The following is an 18,302-nucleotide window of genomic DNA, read 5'->3' on the forward strand; positions in this document are numbered from 1 at the left end:
ACCTGACATGAAAAGAATTCCATCTACAATAAATGTAGATCACGAGGGGGTAAATTACGTAATTTACGTCACTTGTGACGACAGCACGTGCGCGAAATGTCATAAGCCCGGCCATGCCACACAAAATTGCCACACAACTGCACAAGCAAGACTATGACCTGTCACCTATGCAGATCTCACCGGAGGGCGACGCGTTACCATCACCTCCCCATTGTACCTACACTGCCAGACGCAAATACAAGGGCAAAGACAACCAGCAACGACAACTTAACGACCTTCCCAGTTCTAATTCAGCCACGGCAGCGACTAAGCTCAGCAGATAGCGTAAGCGTAACGACATAAAAGCAGCCAAAAATCCATGTCACCGACAATGCTACACCTAACATCCACCAATCACAGACGCATACTAATACACACACATATACTTCGTAAAATTTTGAGTATTCGTTTCTTCATATTAGTCTCCAGTTTTAAGGTCTGGTCTAAAAATTAAAAAAAGGCACGGGAACAAAATTAGGCTCCCGCATACAAATGATAAAAGTTACAATGATACGGAAATTTTGCCAAATTGATTTTTTGTAATAAATAACGAAATTCTTAAATTTGACATAATTTTTAATAATTCTGAGAAACATTACAAGCTGCAATTTTAATATTTCTACCTCATTACATTCATGACATGAAGATTATGACTTCCGCTTTATGGTCATTTATGGAGTGGTGTGGGAAATGTGTACACGTGTTTTGTCTATATATATTAATGGCTAACCTTTCTAACCGCACGTATTTATTGCTGTGAGTTATGGCATTCTCAGGGTCATAATTTTATAGCGTTCTATTGTCAAGTGTGTACTATCTCTGGCCTTCTTCCACCTAAAACACAGACGTCTGCAGAAAAGTATTTCAGATATATTTAAACCAAAGTAATTATGTAGATCTGTTGTTATCGCCCACCTTTTTTTTTCTTTGTACTTATTTGCCGGCTTCGGTAGACCACTTGACTCCTATCAGAATCGTGTTACGGTAATAACTGAGGCAACCGGAAACTGCACACTTAAAGCCAGTCCACTGCTAGAAATCAACAACACAACTTCCACTGTTCACAAATTGTTTATTTCAGAAGCGAAATATTATAACGTAATTTGCAAGCACGGAGTAATATGGCTCTTTATTGCTATCAAAGTTTTATCGAAGCAAAGTGAAGGACTGATGAATTTAGATAAACTTGAGGAGTGCAGCCCAGTGACGTCAGCCTCCGATCAATTCAGAACGCCAAGATTTTTTGAAAACTGGTATCCTGCGGGAACATACGTCATCCCCTAAGGATTTGAATCGACGGCCTCTCTCCCAGACAAGAATAAGTTTCCTATTGGCTGATTTTAACTAGACAAATTCATCATGCAAGCAGCACAAGCCAATCCCATAACGAAACTTTGAGAATGAACAGTTCCCAAGATATAGAACCCGGAACCCCACATGTGCGAGAGGTTATTTCTTTAGTTTAGGGTCCAACTACACCCTTCCGATGACACTTTATTACAGTTACACCTGTCAACAAAACAAAATTAACATCTCCGGCAAAATACAGACTTGCCTCTCGTTGTGACCTTGTTCCCTTCCGGCCACCCAAACTGCATTTAACAAGACATCATTTGTTTTAGTCAAGATGCGTAAAACAAGTCATCTCATGCTAATAAATCAGTCTCGCCAATAAACCAGTCACCCTTCCGAAATGGCTAGGAGGGCCATAGCGTCCATGGAGAATTGTAACGGGTTTGGACTGTCACATTTTTTCTTTCAAATTTTTCGAATGTCTCAATCCATGTTCCTTCAAAATGATTATAAAAGGTGATTTTCCTCCCTTAAAAATAACTTTCAAGGAAATAACGTATTCAAAGTATGCCGCTTTTTTTATTGCATGAAAATTATATATTAATTTTCCTGTGACTTCATATTAGAATTCATCTGTGAGAGCGACGAGTACTTTGAGTGATTTCTGCTACTGAGAGAGAAGATAACATACCTGCATCAAATTCCTCTCCCTCTCTGGAAATTCTTGCAAATATCGGCTTGGAAAAGCCAATGGCAGCTAGCAGCCCTGAGCCAGTGTCTTCCGAAGGGAAATTTATGCCATACTTTGCCTCCCCTAATATAAATTTGTATAAATTGTAAATCATCTCTCGTTCTTGATTATGAAAAGCTGTGTTGTCACCTACATTAGATATTGTCATGTTATTCAATCAGATGTTACAAAACAAATCAATACAGATTGTAGTGCAAAAATAAATACAACCTTCTAATAACGATTTGAGTCCCTGTAATTACCAGCAACGACGAAGAGCTACAAGGAGGTAAGAGCAGAAAACGCAACGCATTGTTATAGCTGGTCTCATACTGGGCGACTCGGCGGTCAGGACAGAGCGGCACCTGGGAGCAAGTTGAAGCTCTGGGCGACTCGGCGGTCAGGACAGCATGGCAGCTAGAAGCAATTTGAAGCTCAGACCCCACTAGCGCTTGCTCCTGACGAGTTCATCCCAAGCGAACAAATCAGTTCTTTACCGAGCCTCACGAATTCTCGCTGAGACTTTATAAAAAGTTCTTTATCCACATTCGGGAAGTTGTCAGAAAGTTTCATCCACCTCTCAACTTCACACTCAAATGTCGCAAAGTTCAATCTTAATGTAAACCTTGCGTCTCGTCCCTTTCCTTCATGAGGCATTCTCATTACTTTTCTGCCTGTCTCCGTAAATATCCTAACAATACGAGTGTTAGGTCGCCCATATAGGACTACATCACGAAGCTGCTGGTTATGTATTCTGAAATGCTTATTCACCTCAGTATTCTAAGGTCCAGACAATTTTCTGGCCACCAAGGATTGTTGTATACGCTAAATTTGAAATTTAAAATTTACAGCGAAACACAAATGCTCTTCTCTTCTTGGAAAACATATCTGAAACTACAGAATGTATCCTAGTGCTTTCGTGCTTACTGAAACTGATACCTGGACATAGAAACTTTTACACACGTGTGGTCACGGAAAATACTACTTCTGGTCTATTGTACCAGCCCCTGATGATAGGTGAGGGTGATTGTGGAGCAATTGGTGGAATGAAGATTGGCAGGGGAAACCGAAGTATTCGGAGAAAACCTGCCCCAGTGCCACTTTGTCCACCACAAATCCAACTTGACCAGACCCCGGGATCGAACCCGGACCGCCGCGGTGGGAAGCCAGCAACTAACCGCTTGAGCTATGGTGCGGCCTTACTCAGATTTGTTACTTCTTAACAGACAAAAGACGACCACCAACCGGTGGTTACTAAAGGTTGGGAGCGAGTGTCATCACAAGAATGCACATAAAATCATAATGAATAAAGATAATTAAGAAATACTTAAAACAGAACAAATTAAATTTATCTTCAGTAACAAATAAACAACAGATTAAATTCAGGGAATGCTTAATAACATTCAGTGTGAATCGTTTTCCTTCTGCTCTCTAAGTAACCGTCGTGTAAACATGCGACAGTACAGCAGTCGTTGCTACGTAACAGCTCTGTGGATACGTTATTTCCTCGACAACGAGAGAACACGCAATAACGCAAGAGACGTTTTCCGTGCGGTCCACGCCTGGGCTATATGACGAGGACCAGTAGTTCAGTTAGTAGAATCAGTTGAGAATTGCAGTTGTGAGAAGTGAGAAGTTGGTAGCTGAGGCCGGGGAGACTTAGGGAACCTACAGGGACGGGAACATCAGCCGTTGAAGGCCGCTACCAAGCAACGGCTGGTGAAAAATGAGAAGGCTTTTTGCGTGTCATAGTTACAGTAATCTTTGGAGTATGTAACTTGGTGAGACTGTCGTAGTTATTTGTAGTTACGATTGCAAGTTTTCAATAAATCCAGTTACCAATCGAAACCTGGTCTCTAGTCACACTCAATGACGTTCTAATACTTTCTTCTTTTTTTCTGTGGCGCTACGGCCCCAATTTGGGCCTAGGCCTACCTCCATGAAACTCTCCGTTTCACTTCGGTTTACTAGATCTTACACATTCGGTAGGTCTCCTTGGGCCAGTGATCAGCTCGTCGCAAAGCCTCTACCTGTAGACAAACACAGAAAAACGCACACAAACATCCATGCCCTGAGTGGGATTCGAACCCACGATCCCGGCTTCCGAGCGAGCGAAGACAGTGCATGCCTTAGAATACTTTCTTTTAGTTCATGCAATTATCAAAATAACCTACCTAATTATCATTCTTCCGTAACCTTGACTAGTATTCGTGCCCTCTAACTACAAACATTGGGTTAGAGCTCGTCGCTCTCCTTTTGTGTATTCTGTAAACAAAGCAGCTATTTTAATTATACCTCAGCATTATCGCTGTTCAAAAGATAATGAAAACTAGGCGAAAATGAGAGATGGTTCGTGCTGTTTGCATACACCATCTTTCTCTTTGCAATGAACGTATCACATCTAAAGAAAACCAAAACTGTCTTCACTTTATCACTGCAGTTCTATCGTATTTATAGTCACTTTTTCAGGACATTAAAATTCAGGTTCCTTTGCGTTTTGTTTCCATGAGTTATACACACGTCACTTACGTCTGAATGATTTTGTTGTCACTAAGTTGTCTTTTTTTTAAGAAATTTTGATCCCAGTTCTGTGAATATTTTGTAAAATAAACTGCCGTATATTTGAATATATTACATGATTTTAGACTTCATTTCCATAAGAACAACTATCCTTTCTTGAGGACGTTCTCTTTCTTTCTTTCTGGGTGATTTCACAAAGTTTTCAGTACGTAAATACTGTAGCGTGGAATGTTAGGATGACTGACGAATTGCGAATCGTAAAAGGGATTTGGAAGGAAGCAGTCATGGCCAAGTCAAGGTACTATCCTGCCATATTCCTGGAGGAAATGAGGAAAACCTTTAAGACTCTCAGTCAAGATAGCCGTTTCCCGGCTTAGATTCGAACTGAGCACCTCAGAAATATGACTTCAGAGATTTTCCACTATGCCAGTCCTCTTGGTGGTGCTGAATTAATGCACAGAGAACACCGGACATAATTACAAACTGTCATCCGAAAAAAACAGTGTAACACCTTGTGCTGTAGTAATGTAGTCAGTGGAAATTTTATAGTACAAAGTTACGGTCCTATTAAGATTGATTCGCAGACACATAAGGATAATAATACATTCAGTCTGAACTATAATCAATCAAATCATACACGAAACCTGAAATTAACTGGCAATATAATGAACAGACAGAGGATCGCAATTAGCTGATAAGACAGATATATGTACTTTCATTTTTATTAACTATATAATGCCCAGTGGTTACTATATACCATCTGCTTTAATGTGTCAAAATTATGCATACTGCATGCAGAGGGTATTTGTATGTTTCATATGGTTCTCACATAAATACATTTTACCCTAAACAACATTAACCGACTAAAGTAAAATGTGAAGGTTTCAAGGCAGCTGAAGTTGACAGAATCTTCTCTGGCTATCGATCGTGTGAGTTGGTTAAAATGGACGTCAGAATCTGATGATGCCTGAAACGTGGGTAATTTTTAAACAATTGACATGGCTATTAGCCCGAAAAGATTACCAAATTAACTCTTTGATCTTGCAGTTGAGTCGTTATGTGTTTTCTGTGAGGTACGAACTTAATGAATATCCTTGGGGCTCAAGGAGATCTTAAACGGGCACTTTTCTGAGATAAGGAAAACATTATAAATGAGTTTTCCTTATTTTGGATAGTCCTTCACCGCTGTATTAGCCATGATACATGGGCTCAAGACGGCCTCATAGTAACTACTTATTGTCTAAAACAGAGCAGTTAATGTTCTGCTGTATGCAATATTACTAATTCTCTAAGGCGCAGAAACAGTTGGAACGAATTATCACCTGAGCTCCCTACAACGAACGAAATTGAAGTGAAAAAAGCCAAATAAATTGCATCCAACACTTGCCAGTCAGTGAACTCGTGTCTAAAAGTAGAGCCATAAAAAGAGAAGTTTTTCGAATAAAATTACTGCCGACGAGAGGAGGGTTGTAGGGGGTTGAAGATAGATCGGGGATAGAGTCGGGAGTCAAACGCCAAATACCTTCAGTTCCCTCCCAACAGACTTTTTTGTGCTTGTCATTTTCCCTTTCATACTCGTTTTCCTGGATTTCAGCCAGAGGCAAATATTGAATTTCTTCGGCGTTCCGCGAGAGAAGTAGTCAAGGAATTTATCTCAAAGGCTTCGGTAAAGCCGCGGCGACATGACATAAACAATGTTACCGCTAGACCTTACACAGGACTGCTAAACCTACTGAAAGAAAGTACATAAATTTAATAAGGAAAACAAAAATGAATTTGCCTCTTTCTGAAAAGATCCTGTGAGAGCTTGTCATTCTAACTGATTACAAAATAAGTTACACCCCCTGAGTACAAAACCTATAACAGGTTAAATTAAACTGTTCTGTAGTTTATGCTAATATTCAATGAATATGGACTTGTTACGGTGGAAAAAAAAATGGTTATGTAAAGAATGTAGAATGTACTTTCCGCTTTGTTTCTTTGCGGAAGTGTTAAGGAAACCTTCTTTCTATAGGTAGGAACACCTAACCTTCCGTAAGTAAATTTACACTATATGCAAAAAGAAACTACTATGAAAAATTTTAATTAATTAAGTAAAGTTTATGTTACATGAAACTATAAACGATGAAACGTTTAATTAAAAGAGGATCGTCAACAGACGTGCCGATCACACTGGCCGTGCGTTCTGAGGCATGAACTGTCTTCGCCCGCTCGAACGCTGGGATCGTGGGCTCAAATCCAACTCATGGCATAGATGCCTGTGTGCGTTTATTTTGTTTATGTTGTTCTGTGTGTAGGTAGCGGCCTTGCGAAAGGCTGATCTCCGCTCCAAGGCGTCCTACCGACTGTGTAGAGGATTATGAAACTGAATCAGAAGTGGCCAAGTTCCAACAAAAGAACTGCAGAGCCGTAGGCAAATAGTCAACAGGTGTGAGATTTAAAATTATGACTTATTTTTCTTAATTTAAAGCAATTGAACTTCAACCAGTGATGATGTGAGCCGTGATAGCGTAGTACGTAAAGCAATTGGCTAAGGGCTAGAGGACAAAGGGGTCGGAATTCGAGTCCCGTCAAGGCCAAGAATTTTCACTTCACCATGTCGTCCAGACGGGCTCTGGGGTTCACCCAGCCTCATATCCAGTGGATACCGGGGGCCCTTTCCCGGACTGGGCGTTAAGCTGATCACTCACCTCAAACTAGTGCCCCCAGTACGTCTTCATGGTGTAGTGCTTAATTAGTTAAATACAGGGAAAACTTTACTTTTTTACTAGTGACAACAAACAGAGAAACCACGTATTGATTTTAAGAGCTTACATAACTACCCAAACAACTAAATATATACTGTTTGAGAAACTAACAGCAAGTGCCACTGTCAGTGAACATTTCATGGAACCTGAAATCAGTATTGCTTTCGCATCAGCCAAACATTGGTCCCTAGTCTAAACCACATAGCTCTAAGATTCATGTTAACATTATCCTCCAACTAAGACTGCGTCTCACAAATAATTTCTTCTTTTCAGATTTTCCGACTGAAATCTTAAGTGTATTTCCCGTACCAACTCTGCATGCTACATGGATCGAAAATCACATCCACTTTCACTTGGTCATCCGAAAGCTGTTCATACTCCCCACGTTGTTTACTTGCATACATATTCGCCATGTCGAAAACAAACGTTTACCTAAAGTAAATTTTCACTTTTTATAAAGTACAAATCTCTAAACGACATTTTTTTTTGTTTCGATAATAAGTACCTAGAGGCTCAAGTACTGTAGGGGGTATATTTTACTGAGAGGAATCAAAATCAAAGTTATTTAAAAAAAGTTTAATGTAGATCCTTCATACGAAATTTAATCGAATTCCGTTCAGACGTTTCTGAGTTAGGATGCCAGCAGTCTGCTGGACACGACTTTCTCTATAGGCCCATGTGTTCACTTTTGAGTACTTCAGGTAAGGGCCACATATAGACAAGTTCACTGTCTCGTGTTTGGGAAGGAGAAAGAGGTGCTTACGAAGGACCCACATCTCATCTGATCAGTGTCTATCGATAAGGATTAATTTCCCATATTGTATTCACTGTTTGTTTGACAGAGTTGTCAGTACCTCAGACTATATAACGATGAATATCAGGTGATTAGTTAGCACTAATTTGGACAGAAACGGGAGGGGGCTTTCGCGGGCTACAGGTTATTATAATTGGCTACAGTGAATCACATTTTCTTAGAAAATACTCCTACGTCTCCCAAGTGATTTCCTCCCTTCAGTTTCTCCCTATAAGCTTCAGAGTATATTTCTCGTCTCTCCCGTATCCCTCCAGCCTCATCTTCCTTGAATTCACTGCCCTAATATTACTGTAAGAATCAATTTCGGTTGAGGGGTGAAATGTCGTGACTTCACATGTTCAAATTTTACCCTTGCTGCTGTTGTCTGTTATTGGATGGGGACTGCTCTATATGTATAGCTCTTTGATATAAAGCACAAATTATGAAGAATGGATTTGTCAGTTCTCCTGCTATTTCATATGTATTAGTTCCAAATATTAAGTTTAGCATGTTGTTCTCAAATCCCTTAACTATGTTCCTTCCTTAAAGGGACAGACAAAGTTTCACACCGATATAAACATATAGGCCTAAACTTGTAAAGCAGGCCTACAAGAATATGTATAAAGAGAGACTACCCATAGGTTTTCTTTTTATTAATGAATTACTAATACAGGACCCTATTTTGCTTATGATAATGAAAGCATATTGCCTAAAGAAGTACTAGAATATTAACAGTTACTTGTTTAGTACGTATTAAATAGCATGTTATTTAATAATTCTGAGTAAGCGCCACGATAAAGAGCAGATTGGTGTAGTGTAATGCTCTAGAGTTGCATTCGCGAAGTGTTTGGTCCAAATGAAGGACAGGACACCGGCTCCCCTGACTGAGGTCTATCGTGGTCATTCTTATGTGTCTAAACAGATGTTGGGATAGTATCACTACCACTTCCTTTCAAGTCCTTTCCAATTCGCCACTCACAAGTCATCGTATCAATCCAAGCTATATATGAGATGAGCCACCGTTAAAACATGAGATACAAATATATAGTATCTTCCAGTGTATAACTTCCTACCATGGATGGAGGTACCTAAGGCATAAATACTGTGGTTGTAAATCAGAACCGCCTAACTACAAAAGCTGAAGCCTTAACTGAGTAGGTTCTTACAGGATTACGCGGTATAATGAAGACTTATTTCGAGGAAGAGTTACTTCTGCTTGAAGGTGAGGGAGCCAATCTTTGCCACCGCAATTCTCGTGCGTACGGTGGGCAGATTCCTGGGATCTCGAGCAGACAGAAGTGGTTCTCGTGGCGTGACAAGGTGCCAAGTGGCATCTAAGCAGGTTGCGGAATTGTTGGCACGTACCGCTTGCCATAACAGCGACGTGTGCGGAAATGCGCGTCATGCTTCTGTGTCAAGCTAGCGTGACAGTGATCAGATGGCTTGCATCAAAGCTAAACCGTAAAACTTGTGACAATTTATTGAGGTTCACTTGTGTTAATATTTTTATAAAGGTCGTCAGTAGAGCCAGATAGATTTTCTGCTTAATCTAAAAAATGTGGGTTTATATGAGACTGATATAGACCCGTACAGAATATTTCAGTGATTATTTAAATTCAATTCAATTCTTTATTATTAATGTGCCGAGTCAACAGCCGCAAGGCCAATTACAGACACAGCACAGTGCAGATGAATGAATTACATTATAGACAAACTTATTAAAAGTCAAATACAAATTACAGGTAAGTACTTGGAAGAAATAATAATGAATAAAAGTAAAAGTAAACAAACAAATAGCTGATAATTTCTGTAACAATCTTAATGGAAGTTAGGTAGAGGAGAGAGGTTAATATTAAACTATACCTTAAAGAAGAATATGTCTCAAAGATGAATCCAATTTCAATATCTTGGGAATAATAAAAATGAACCTTAGGCTAAAATAAACGACTGGGGATATCTTAACGTGGTGAGCGAATGTCTCGTTTAACGAAAGTATCTGCTTTCCATGAGATCCGAAGGGCTCGATGGTCGGGGTTCGATTTCCGTCAGACGTGAGAGACTGTCACTTATCAGATATTAGGGTTGCGACTATTAGACGGGTTTTGGATAGCACGCATTAGATATATTGACACCTTATACCCTTATACCTACACGTAATTAAAGCGCTATCGCTGATCTACACACTTCACACGCTAAGTCTTCTCAGTCTTCACTAGTCGTACCCTGGCAATGGAGTTATAACAGTCTCACTGCAACTGTTGCACCCTATGAAATCTCTTTGTTCAGCCAACTGTCAACTCCGGAGGTTCTCTCAATTCCAATTCCAGATGCGTGAGATCCTCGGGGCGGCCCCCACAGGAAACACCTCTTCCTTTACTGTTGTATGTTAACACACTGCTGCAAAATTGTATTAACCACAGCGTTGCCAACGTGTGCGACACTGACAACAGAAAACACCGCTCTTCTATAATTGGTGCGATCGTTTCCGCGGGAACGTGTTCACAGAGCCGTTGACAAGCAGTGAACTATGCCGGCTTTCAGGCATCATGTCACTCTTTTCAGGGCGTCCAGATCGGCACTGGGTCCCACGCAGCCCCCTATGCAATGTGTAAAGAGACTTTTTTCTAAGAGATAAAGCTGCAGGGGCATGAAGCTGATCATTCACCTACATCTAGTGCTCCATCTAGTTCTCCATACGTTTATTACGCACAGGGACAACTTCACCATATTTCTGCTGTTCATAAACTTAACTAGTAATGTTTAAAGACTGGAGTATTTTAAAGTAACTCATATGAATAATAACGTTTCTATATCACGTCCTTACCGTTGCTGTTATTCATCTACGTATATACAGACACTACACGTATACAACATATCACGTACATAATTAGATCATAACTCTTTGCTCCATCACCCATTACTCGCTTTCCATACATAGAGAAGACGAGTTTTACATCCGTAGAGAAACCTTTGTACATCACCACATGCACCTCACGTACAGTGATCTAGTAGAAGAATGCATTTTTATCGGCTGCAGAATATTACATTGTAACTAAACTTAAGACATCCACTAGATATGTGTACATTTTATTTCTTAAAATTTCGTTATTTGTAATGCTATATTAGAAAAGAGAGGCGGGATAGTGCAGTCTGTATAGCGACTGGCTACGAGCTGAACGACTGAGAGGTCGGAGTTCTAGTCCCGGTGGGATCAAGAATTGTCACTTCTACATGTCATCCATATCAACTTTGGGGCCCACCCAGCCTGCTCTACAATGGGTACCTATAGCTCTTTCCCAGAGAGTAAAGCGGCCGGGGAGTGAAACTGACCACTCACCTCGAACTAGTGCCGAGGTCAAGAAAACGTGGGTCTGTACATCCGCTCTTCCATACGTCTTCACGGAGTAGTGCTTAATTAGTTAACAAAGGGACAACTTTACCTTATATCAGAAAGAAAACTGTCAAAGAAGCTCTTCCTTTACTACACAAAATATTTACTGAACCGTCGAAATTGCGTGGACGCTGGGTTTTGTAACACAGTTTCAGTAACACAAAATTTGTACACATTTAGGTTCAGTTAATACTGAAATGTGACTAGGGATGAAAGTAATTAGGAAAGTACCTGAACTTGATCTATTAATATAGCATAAGGCTTGTGTGTTATATGAACTTATTTGTGGCTTACTTAAGGAAGCTGTTAGTAGCTCCAATAAAGAAGAATTGAATGGTAAGTTAAGAAAGAAGTTACCTAATTAAGCACTAGGCCATGAAGGTTTATGGGGAATGGATATATAGATTCACATTTTCTTGATCTAGGCACTAGGTGAAGGTGAGTGGTTAGCTTCACCCTCAAACCGTTTTAACCCCGGGAAAGAGCCCCAGTACATATTGGATAGGGGACTGGGGCCGCCCAAGAGCTGGTCTGGATTACGTGGAGAAGAGGAAATTCTTGACCCCACCAGAATTCGAACCCCGACCCTTATGTCGTCCAACCAATAGCCAGTCATTATACCGACTGAGCTACCCCGGCTGGAATGGTAATATTAATATTGAATTGACAAATTCATGCAATGAAGCGGTCGTGGCTTATTTTCAAATAATATCCAGAAATGCACAAGGAGATATTAAATAGGCCTAGAAAGCAGCTCAGCCAGGATAGTTTTGTCCCAACTGGGATTGGAACCCGATACCTCCCACGTATTTGAGAAGCATAACTCTCTGAGCCAGCTTACTCGGTCTTATCTGTTCTGAAGCGAGAACCTTCTAACAGTCAGCATTTTTTAGCCACTCTCTCCTTAGCTCAGATAAAGATTTACTTGAAACACATAGACATGTGAGATATTAAGCATTCCAGCGAAGCAGGGTCCGTGTTGCTGAGATAAGTATCTTAATTTATTAAATTAATTTTAAAATGTGAAATTTAGGAGCTAGAACCAGGAACACTGCCCCACGCTGTGACTGTGTAATGAACGGTAAAATTTCCACTCAAACTGCACAACATCGTCCGCTGGCTATGTCACTTTCACTATCCACTTTCACTTTTGCTAAAATTTAGCAGTGATATCATGAGCTGTATACACGACTAAACTGTCTTATTTTTTTTTCTTTTCAGATAAATTGAAAATGAAAGTATTTAAACAGTCCGCAGTCCCCTGGTGTTCATGGGGTTACTGTGATCATGAGCCCCAACGAGCACTGCCGCAGTCTCCTGTCTCCTCTCTAACCACCCCACGAAATGCCGCACACCCCAGGGACCCAGATAATGTCCGGCAAAGTTTAGAAAGGAAAGGAAATAACTTCTAGTATCATTTCCTGGGTTTAATGCCGCTTATTTCAGCTCTATCTGAATATCACAATTTCCCCTCGGTTTTCTTTGACGAAAATAAGACCTTCATATATCAGAAAATAATTTCCGAGCAAGTAAGCCCTACTTACATTCGTTTCATAGAACAAACACAATGGTTAATATAAAGCATGGACCAATTTACAGTCATTTCGAGATGCAAGTTTGAAAAGAACCGGTGTATCTCGGACAGTACAGCGATTATGCTATGGGCTGGACAGCGGGGATTCGAGCCCCAGCAGGTGTGGACATTCCTAATTTTACCACTACCTCCAGACCGGCCATGGGCTCCACCCAATGGGGGTACAGATTAGGACTGCGAAGATGATCACTCACTTTCGTCAAGAGCCAAACGTAAGATGCATTAAATTATATACCACCTCATATCGTTATATTGGAAAAAGTCTAAGGGTCGAAAATATTCAACTTAAGGAAAGAAAAGAAACCCAAGCTCTCTGACATGAAAGATACTTATAGCCAGGGCTTCAGAGACTGGAAAAGAAAAATTTTTATGTTACATAATTTTCCTATGAAATTTTGTACGGTTCACCGTCGTTTGGTGACTGGTTTGATCAAAGAACTGCTAGACAGCGGCTCAGCAGAATTCCAAAATTTGTTGTAAACCATAGCATCCAATGTGAAAATAAATTTTAATGTGTGCGTTGATCATGATATTTCATGGATACATTACTGAGAGAAAAGCATAATTTTGTTGGCACAGACAGATAGATGCAGGAGTATGGTGAAGCTGATTCACTTTCAGATACAGAACTCGGGGGAGAAACAAAGAGTGGCCTACGAATTACATTTAATGAAATACCGTCTTACAAAAATGTTAGGGGCAGTGTGCACGCAGATTCGTGCATCCATCATCTGCTGTGAGTCCATTTTGTGGTAGTATTAATAGTCGATGCACAATAATTAATTTGTGGCGTGTTCAAGTTCGTAAATCAATTCTGACACCAAATTGTCACGTGTTGGGTGTGTGACACGCGACAATATAATACACAGTATATATTATATACAAATATATATATTGGGGGCACGCGGTAGCGCAGTTGGTTGAGGCACTATGCTACAAGCCAGAAGGACGCGGGTTCAAGTCCCGATGAGGTCACTGAATTTTTTTCAATTAACCTAATCCTTCCAGCGGCACTATGGCCCTGGGGTTCACTCAGCCTCTAACAGAAATGACTACCAGGAATTAATTAAATAATTTTCCTGGGGAGTAAAGTGCGGCCGGCGCGTAAGGCTGACAACCTTACCGCCATCTGTGAGCCGATTGTCTAGATAATGTGGGACCCTCAACGTCTCACAACCCTATGGGCCTTCACGGCCTGGTATAGGGATAGCCTTACTTTTACTTTTTTACAAATATATATTTATTTATTTATTTATTTATTTATAAGATAAGATAACTCATCATTTCACGAGCAAAAAGCGGTTCTTAAAAAGGTTTTTGATCTCCAAGCTATCCGAGGTCAGATGCATATTTTAACCTCCGCTCCAGATTTCAACTGATGCCACAGAACACGAAGCGAAAATGCCTCTAGCTACGAAGTGTATACTTGATCAACTCAATGCCCTAGTATGTGTATAAGAACGCACTTCCCCATGAAGCCACTCACCCAGAGAAGACTCACGTGTACCGAGCACAGAAGCAAGCCGGGGTCGCTCCTCTTCCAAAATGGTCTCTGCCTCCTGGCGGTACAGCTGGAACATGGTAGCTACACACTGAACCCTCAGTTTGCCCGTCTGGAAGATACTGCTGTCCATATCAAGCTCCAGTCCGATTGTCGTCACTTTCCGCGACTGCGGGTCGTCGCTCCTGACCGCATCCTGCTTCGAGAAACTCGCGTTCATCTGCAATCATGAAATTCACGGCATCATTTTCAGCTCCAACTCAAATGAGCCTGTATCTTGTACACTGATGTTAAAACCGGGCGAAAGAGAATCCCTTGCTACTGCAACCTGAAACGAATCCCTTCTAGGTCTGTAGGTTCCTGACGCTGATGATGATAGCTTAATATGGGGCAATGATGGTAAGATACTAACGAGAAGTAGAACAGATGCACTAGGAAAAGAATCTGTCCTAGTTCGCGGTGCCAAGTTGTCTATTACGAATCTCATATCAACAGGATTACACGGTAGCATAGTTGGTTGAGGCACTATGCTACAAGCTGGAAGATGGCAGGTTCAAATCCCGATGCAGTGGGTTTTTTTAAATTCACCTAATCCTTCCAGCCGCACTACGGTCCTGGGGTCGACACATCCTCTAACAGAAATGAGTAACAGGAATCTTCCTGGGGAGTAAAGCACGGCCGGCCCGTGAGGCTGACAACCTTACCGCCATCTGTGAGTCGATTATCTAGATAATGTGGGAACTTCAACGTCTCACAACCTTATGGGCCTTCATGGCCTCTTACAGGGATAGCTATACCTTTACCGTCTATATCATCAGGATTAAGCTCGGACCTGGGTGAAGAGAAGACGATGATTATCACATGAGCTTAAACGTAAAGGTAAGGGCGAAGCTGACTCTATGCTTAATTAATTAAGCACTACGTCATAAAGACATATGGGGAATTAGAGGTATAGCTCCATTATTCTTGATCTCAATACTAGAAGGAGAAGAATGGTCAGCTTCAAGCCCTGACCACTTTATCCCTTGGATGAAAGCCCCAGTACCCATTGGATAGAGAGTTGGGCGAGCCCCAGAGCCGATCTGAACTATGTGTAAAGGAGCTCTTACCCTCCCCAGGAATGGGATTCTAGCAGCCCAACTCCGTAGCTATACAGACTGTGCAGCGCCGGTTCTTATCATTTGAGCTAGATATTCAAATATTTAATCTGGTTATTGTAGCGTCTGATATTCATATGATACTTGTACTCAATATTTCAGGCATATATAACGGTTGCAAAAAGTTCCATGTGTTAATTAAAACTATTGTTGTAAAGAAGAATATTTTTCTCTTACTCTTGAGGATTTTAAGTTCAATATAACTGAAATAGTTCCCGTAGGAGCAAGGGATTGCCAACGTATAAAGAACAAGCCATTTTTTGCAAATCGTAAGTATTGTTTCTCATGTCCAGTGGAAAATGTATAGCTATCTTCAATATACGCGGAAATGTCAAAACGAAACTTCTATACTTCCTACAAAGAAATCGGATTTTTAGTCAAATGCATGCTGTAAAAGGCCCTGAAGTCGATCTTGTACTGAGTTTACATTTAATGTAGGATTGAAATTCAAAACTAGCTCTGCTCGTATATTCATCTCCTACTGCTGGTCCTCCGAAACATCGGTTGAATATAAACTGACTGCAAGCCATTATAACCAAGACGATAGAACTCTCTTCAGAAACCGCAGTGAGAAGTTCAGTTCCACCATGTTCTATTGAGTGTTCATCAATAAATATCTTAAGTCCTACATAACTCCGTCTCCTCTGAAACACATGTAAGGGATTTATTTAATAGCATATGTACTGCGTCGGTTCTTCACCTTACCAGTTCATCTAACTCCAGTAATCATAAGCATAACATACCAGTATCGGGCTTATTACCCGAGTTCATTCATTCATCAATGGCTCTACAGCCCTTTGTTGGGCCCTTGCCTCTTCTGCAGTTTTGCAATTACATTTATACAGACGGTACGACTCCTTGGACGGTGGATCAGCCCCCAGAAGAGCTGTTACCTACATACAGGACAAATCAAACACAGAATAAACGCAGACACAAACATCTATGCCTTTGAGTGGAATTCGAACCTACGATCCTAGCATTCAAGCAAGCCACCGTGATCGGCTTTATTACCCTACTCCCTTGCATAATTTTACGACTACTTTGCACTGTGCTGCCCAAACCAGTAATTCCAGACCTTTCCTCTGACTGCCGTTGTAGCTGACAGGCGTCGGCCGTATCGAAACAACATCCGATGACAAATTTCTCTCGTGTTGATAACTTCGATGTATCAAGGATGAGTGACCTAATTCACTTCTCTTGGTGCAGGACTGATACATGTCTCCAGCGACAGACGTTTACATCTTTCATGATTCTCAAATGAAATATCTTCCAGGGGCTCTTAGTTTAAGGTCAACATGCAATGATTTCCCACTAAAGTATAAGTGAAGGCTAAACGGAAGAGTGGTTGCAGCAATAAACATCAACTGCATCAACAGATCAATAATTGCGGCCGTACTCCTGGGTCGAAACACGACACCGCACAGGCTACTGAAGAACAAGTGAATGTTAAGATTCACTCTCCGCCACTTTGCCTCGCTAAGGACTGGGTAGGGAGCTTGTGAGACCTGAACCCAGTCTTGATGTCGTGACAAAGAGAACATTTCTGCTCCTGCCTGGATATAACTCAGTACTTTCATCAGGTACCCGCTGAACTACTGAATTATTCCGGGTATGGAAAAACATACGTAAATTTACTTTCGATAAAATTTAGTGTTCAAAACCAGAATAGGTCATTATTTAATTCATTAGTGTCGATGCAGCGAAATCTAGTGCGTCTTGGTTCTATAAGAGGACATATGAAGTTAATGAGGGCAAATGGTTTTAATTCTTTATTGTGTCAGCGAAACAAAAATCCTTCCTTAATAGAGAGTAAAATTTAACTATTTAAGTTTTCCAAACAGTACAGATATATTGGGCAAGGAAATATGTCATAAAAAATATGTGCAGTAGTAAACCAGAATGAAAAGGTGTGACGTCACGTTCTATTGATTACACATAACTCATCAACGTAATTCGCGGCGGAATTATATCTAGAATCTTCCAACTGCGTAAGGTCAAGTATTAACAATTCTGTGCAAGACAAATAGAATCCGAGACAGATGACAGTTGACGGGAGCCACAGAGAGATGATAATGTTACCTGACAGGCAACTCCACGTCAGACATCACAGTGTAATGTCTGTTCCAGGACAACGCGACTGCAAATCACGGCATTATGTCGACAATCAATCACCGCCCATTGGTATGCATATGCTATTGTTAAATGTTACCTTCAGATCCTATGTGATAAAGGCGATAGTTGGACGGGGGAAACGGTTCTTAGACTCAAGTGATATTCTTAATCAGCCAAGTGGACTATCCTGGGAAGTTAATTAAATATTCGTTGAAAACCAGATACCGGCATTTCATAACCCTTACAACATGCTAAGCTAATGCTATGATGCATATAAAATGCGCTCTAAAATGTGTCTAAACGATGCATTACTAGGATCGCTACAAGTGAACCTATATCTCATCGATTTCTATACATAATCAACGGTTAAAGGTGATTTATCATGGACTAGGTTCTTCTGGGATACGTGTTCTGTAGTTTGGTAT

General features: G+C 40.7%; 1 protein-coding gene across 1 annotated transcript in view; it reads right to left on the minus strand.

The window, feature by feature from the left end:
* LOC111861392 overlaps positions 1-18,302 on the minus strand; it is a 548,679-nt gene that overhangs the window by 40,616 nt on the left and 489,761 nt on the right. Inside the window, exon 5 of the mRNA XM_023845924.2 lies at positions 14,594-14,828. Within this exon, the coding sequence (XP_023701692.1) occupies positions 14,594-14,828 (235 nt within the window). The remainder of the gene's footprint in view (positions 1-14,593; positions 14,829-18,302) is intronic.

This window comes from Cryptotermes secundus, unplaced genomic scaffold (genome assembly GCF_002891405.2).
Source record: "Cryptotermes secundus unplaced genomic scaffold, Csec_1.0 scaffold16, whole genome shotgun sequence".
Taxonomy (NCBI): domain Eukaryota; kingdom Metazoa; phylum Arthropoda; class Insecta; order Blattodea; family Kalotermitidae; genus Cryptotermes; species Cryptotermes secundus.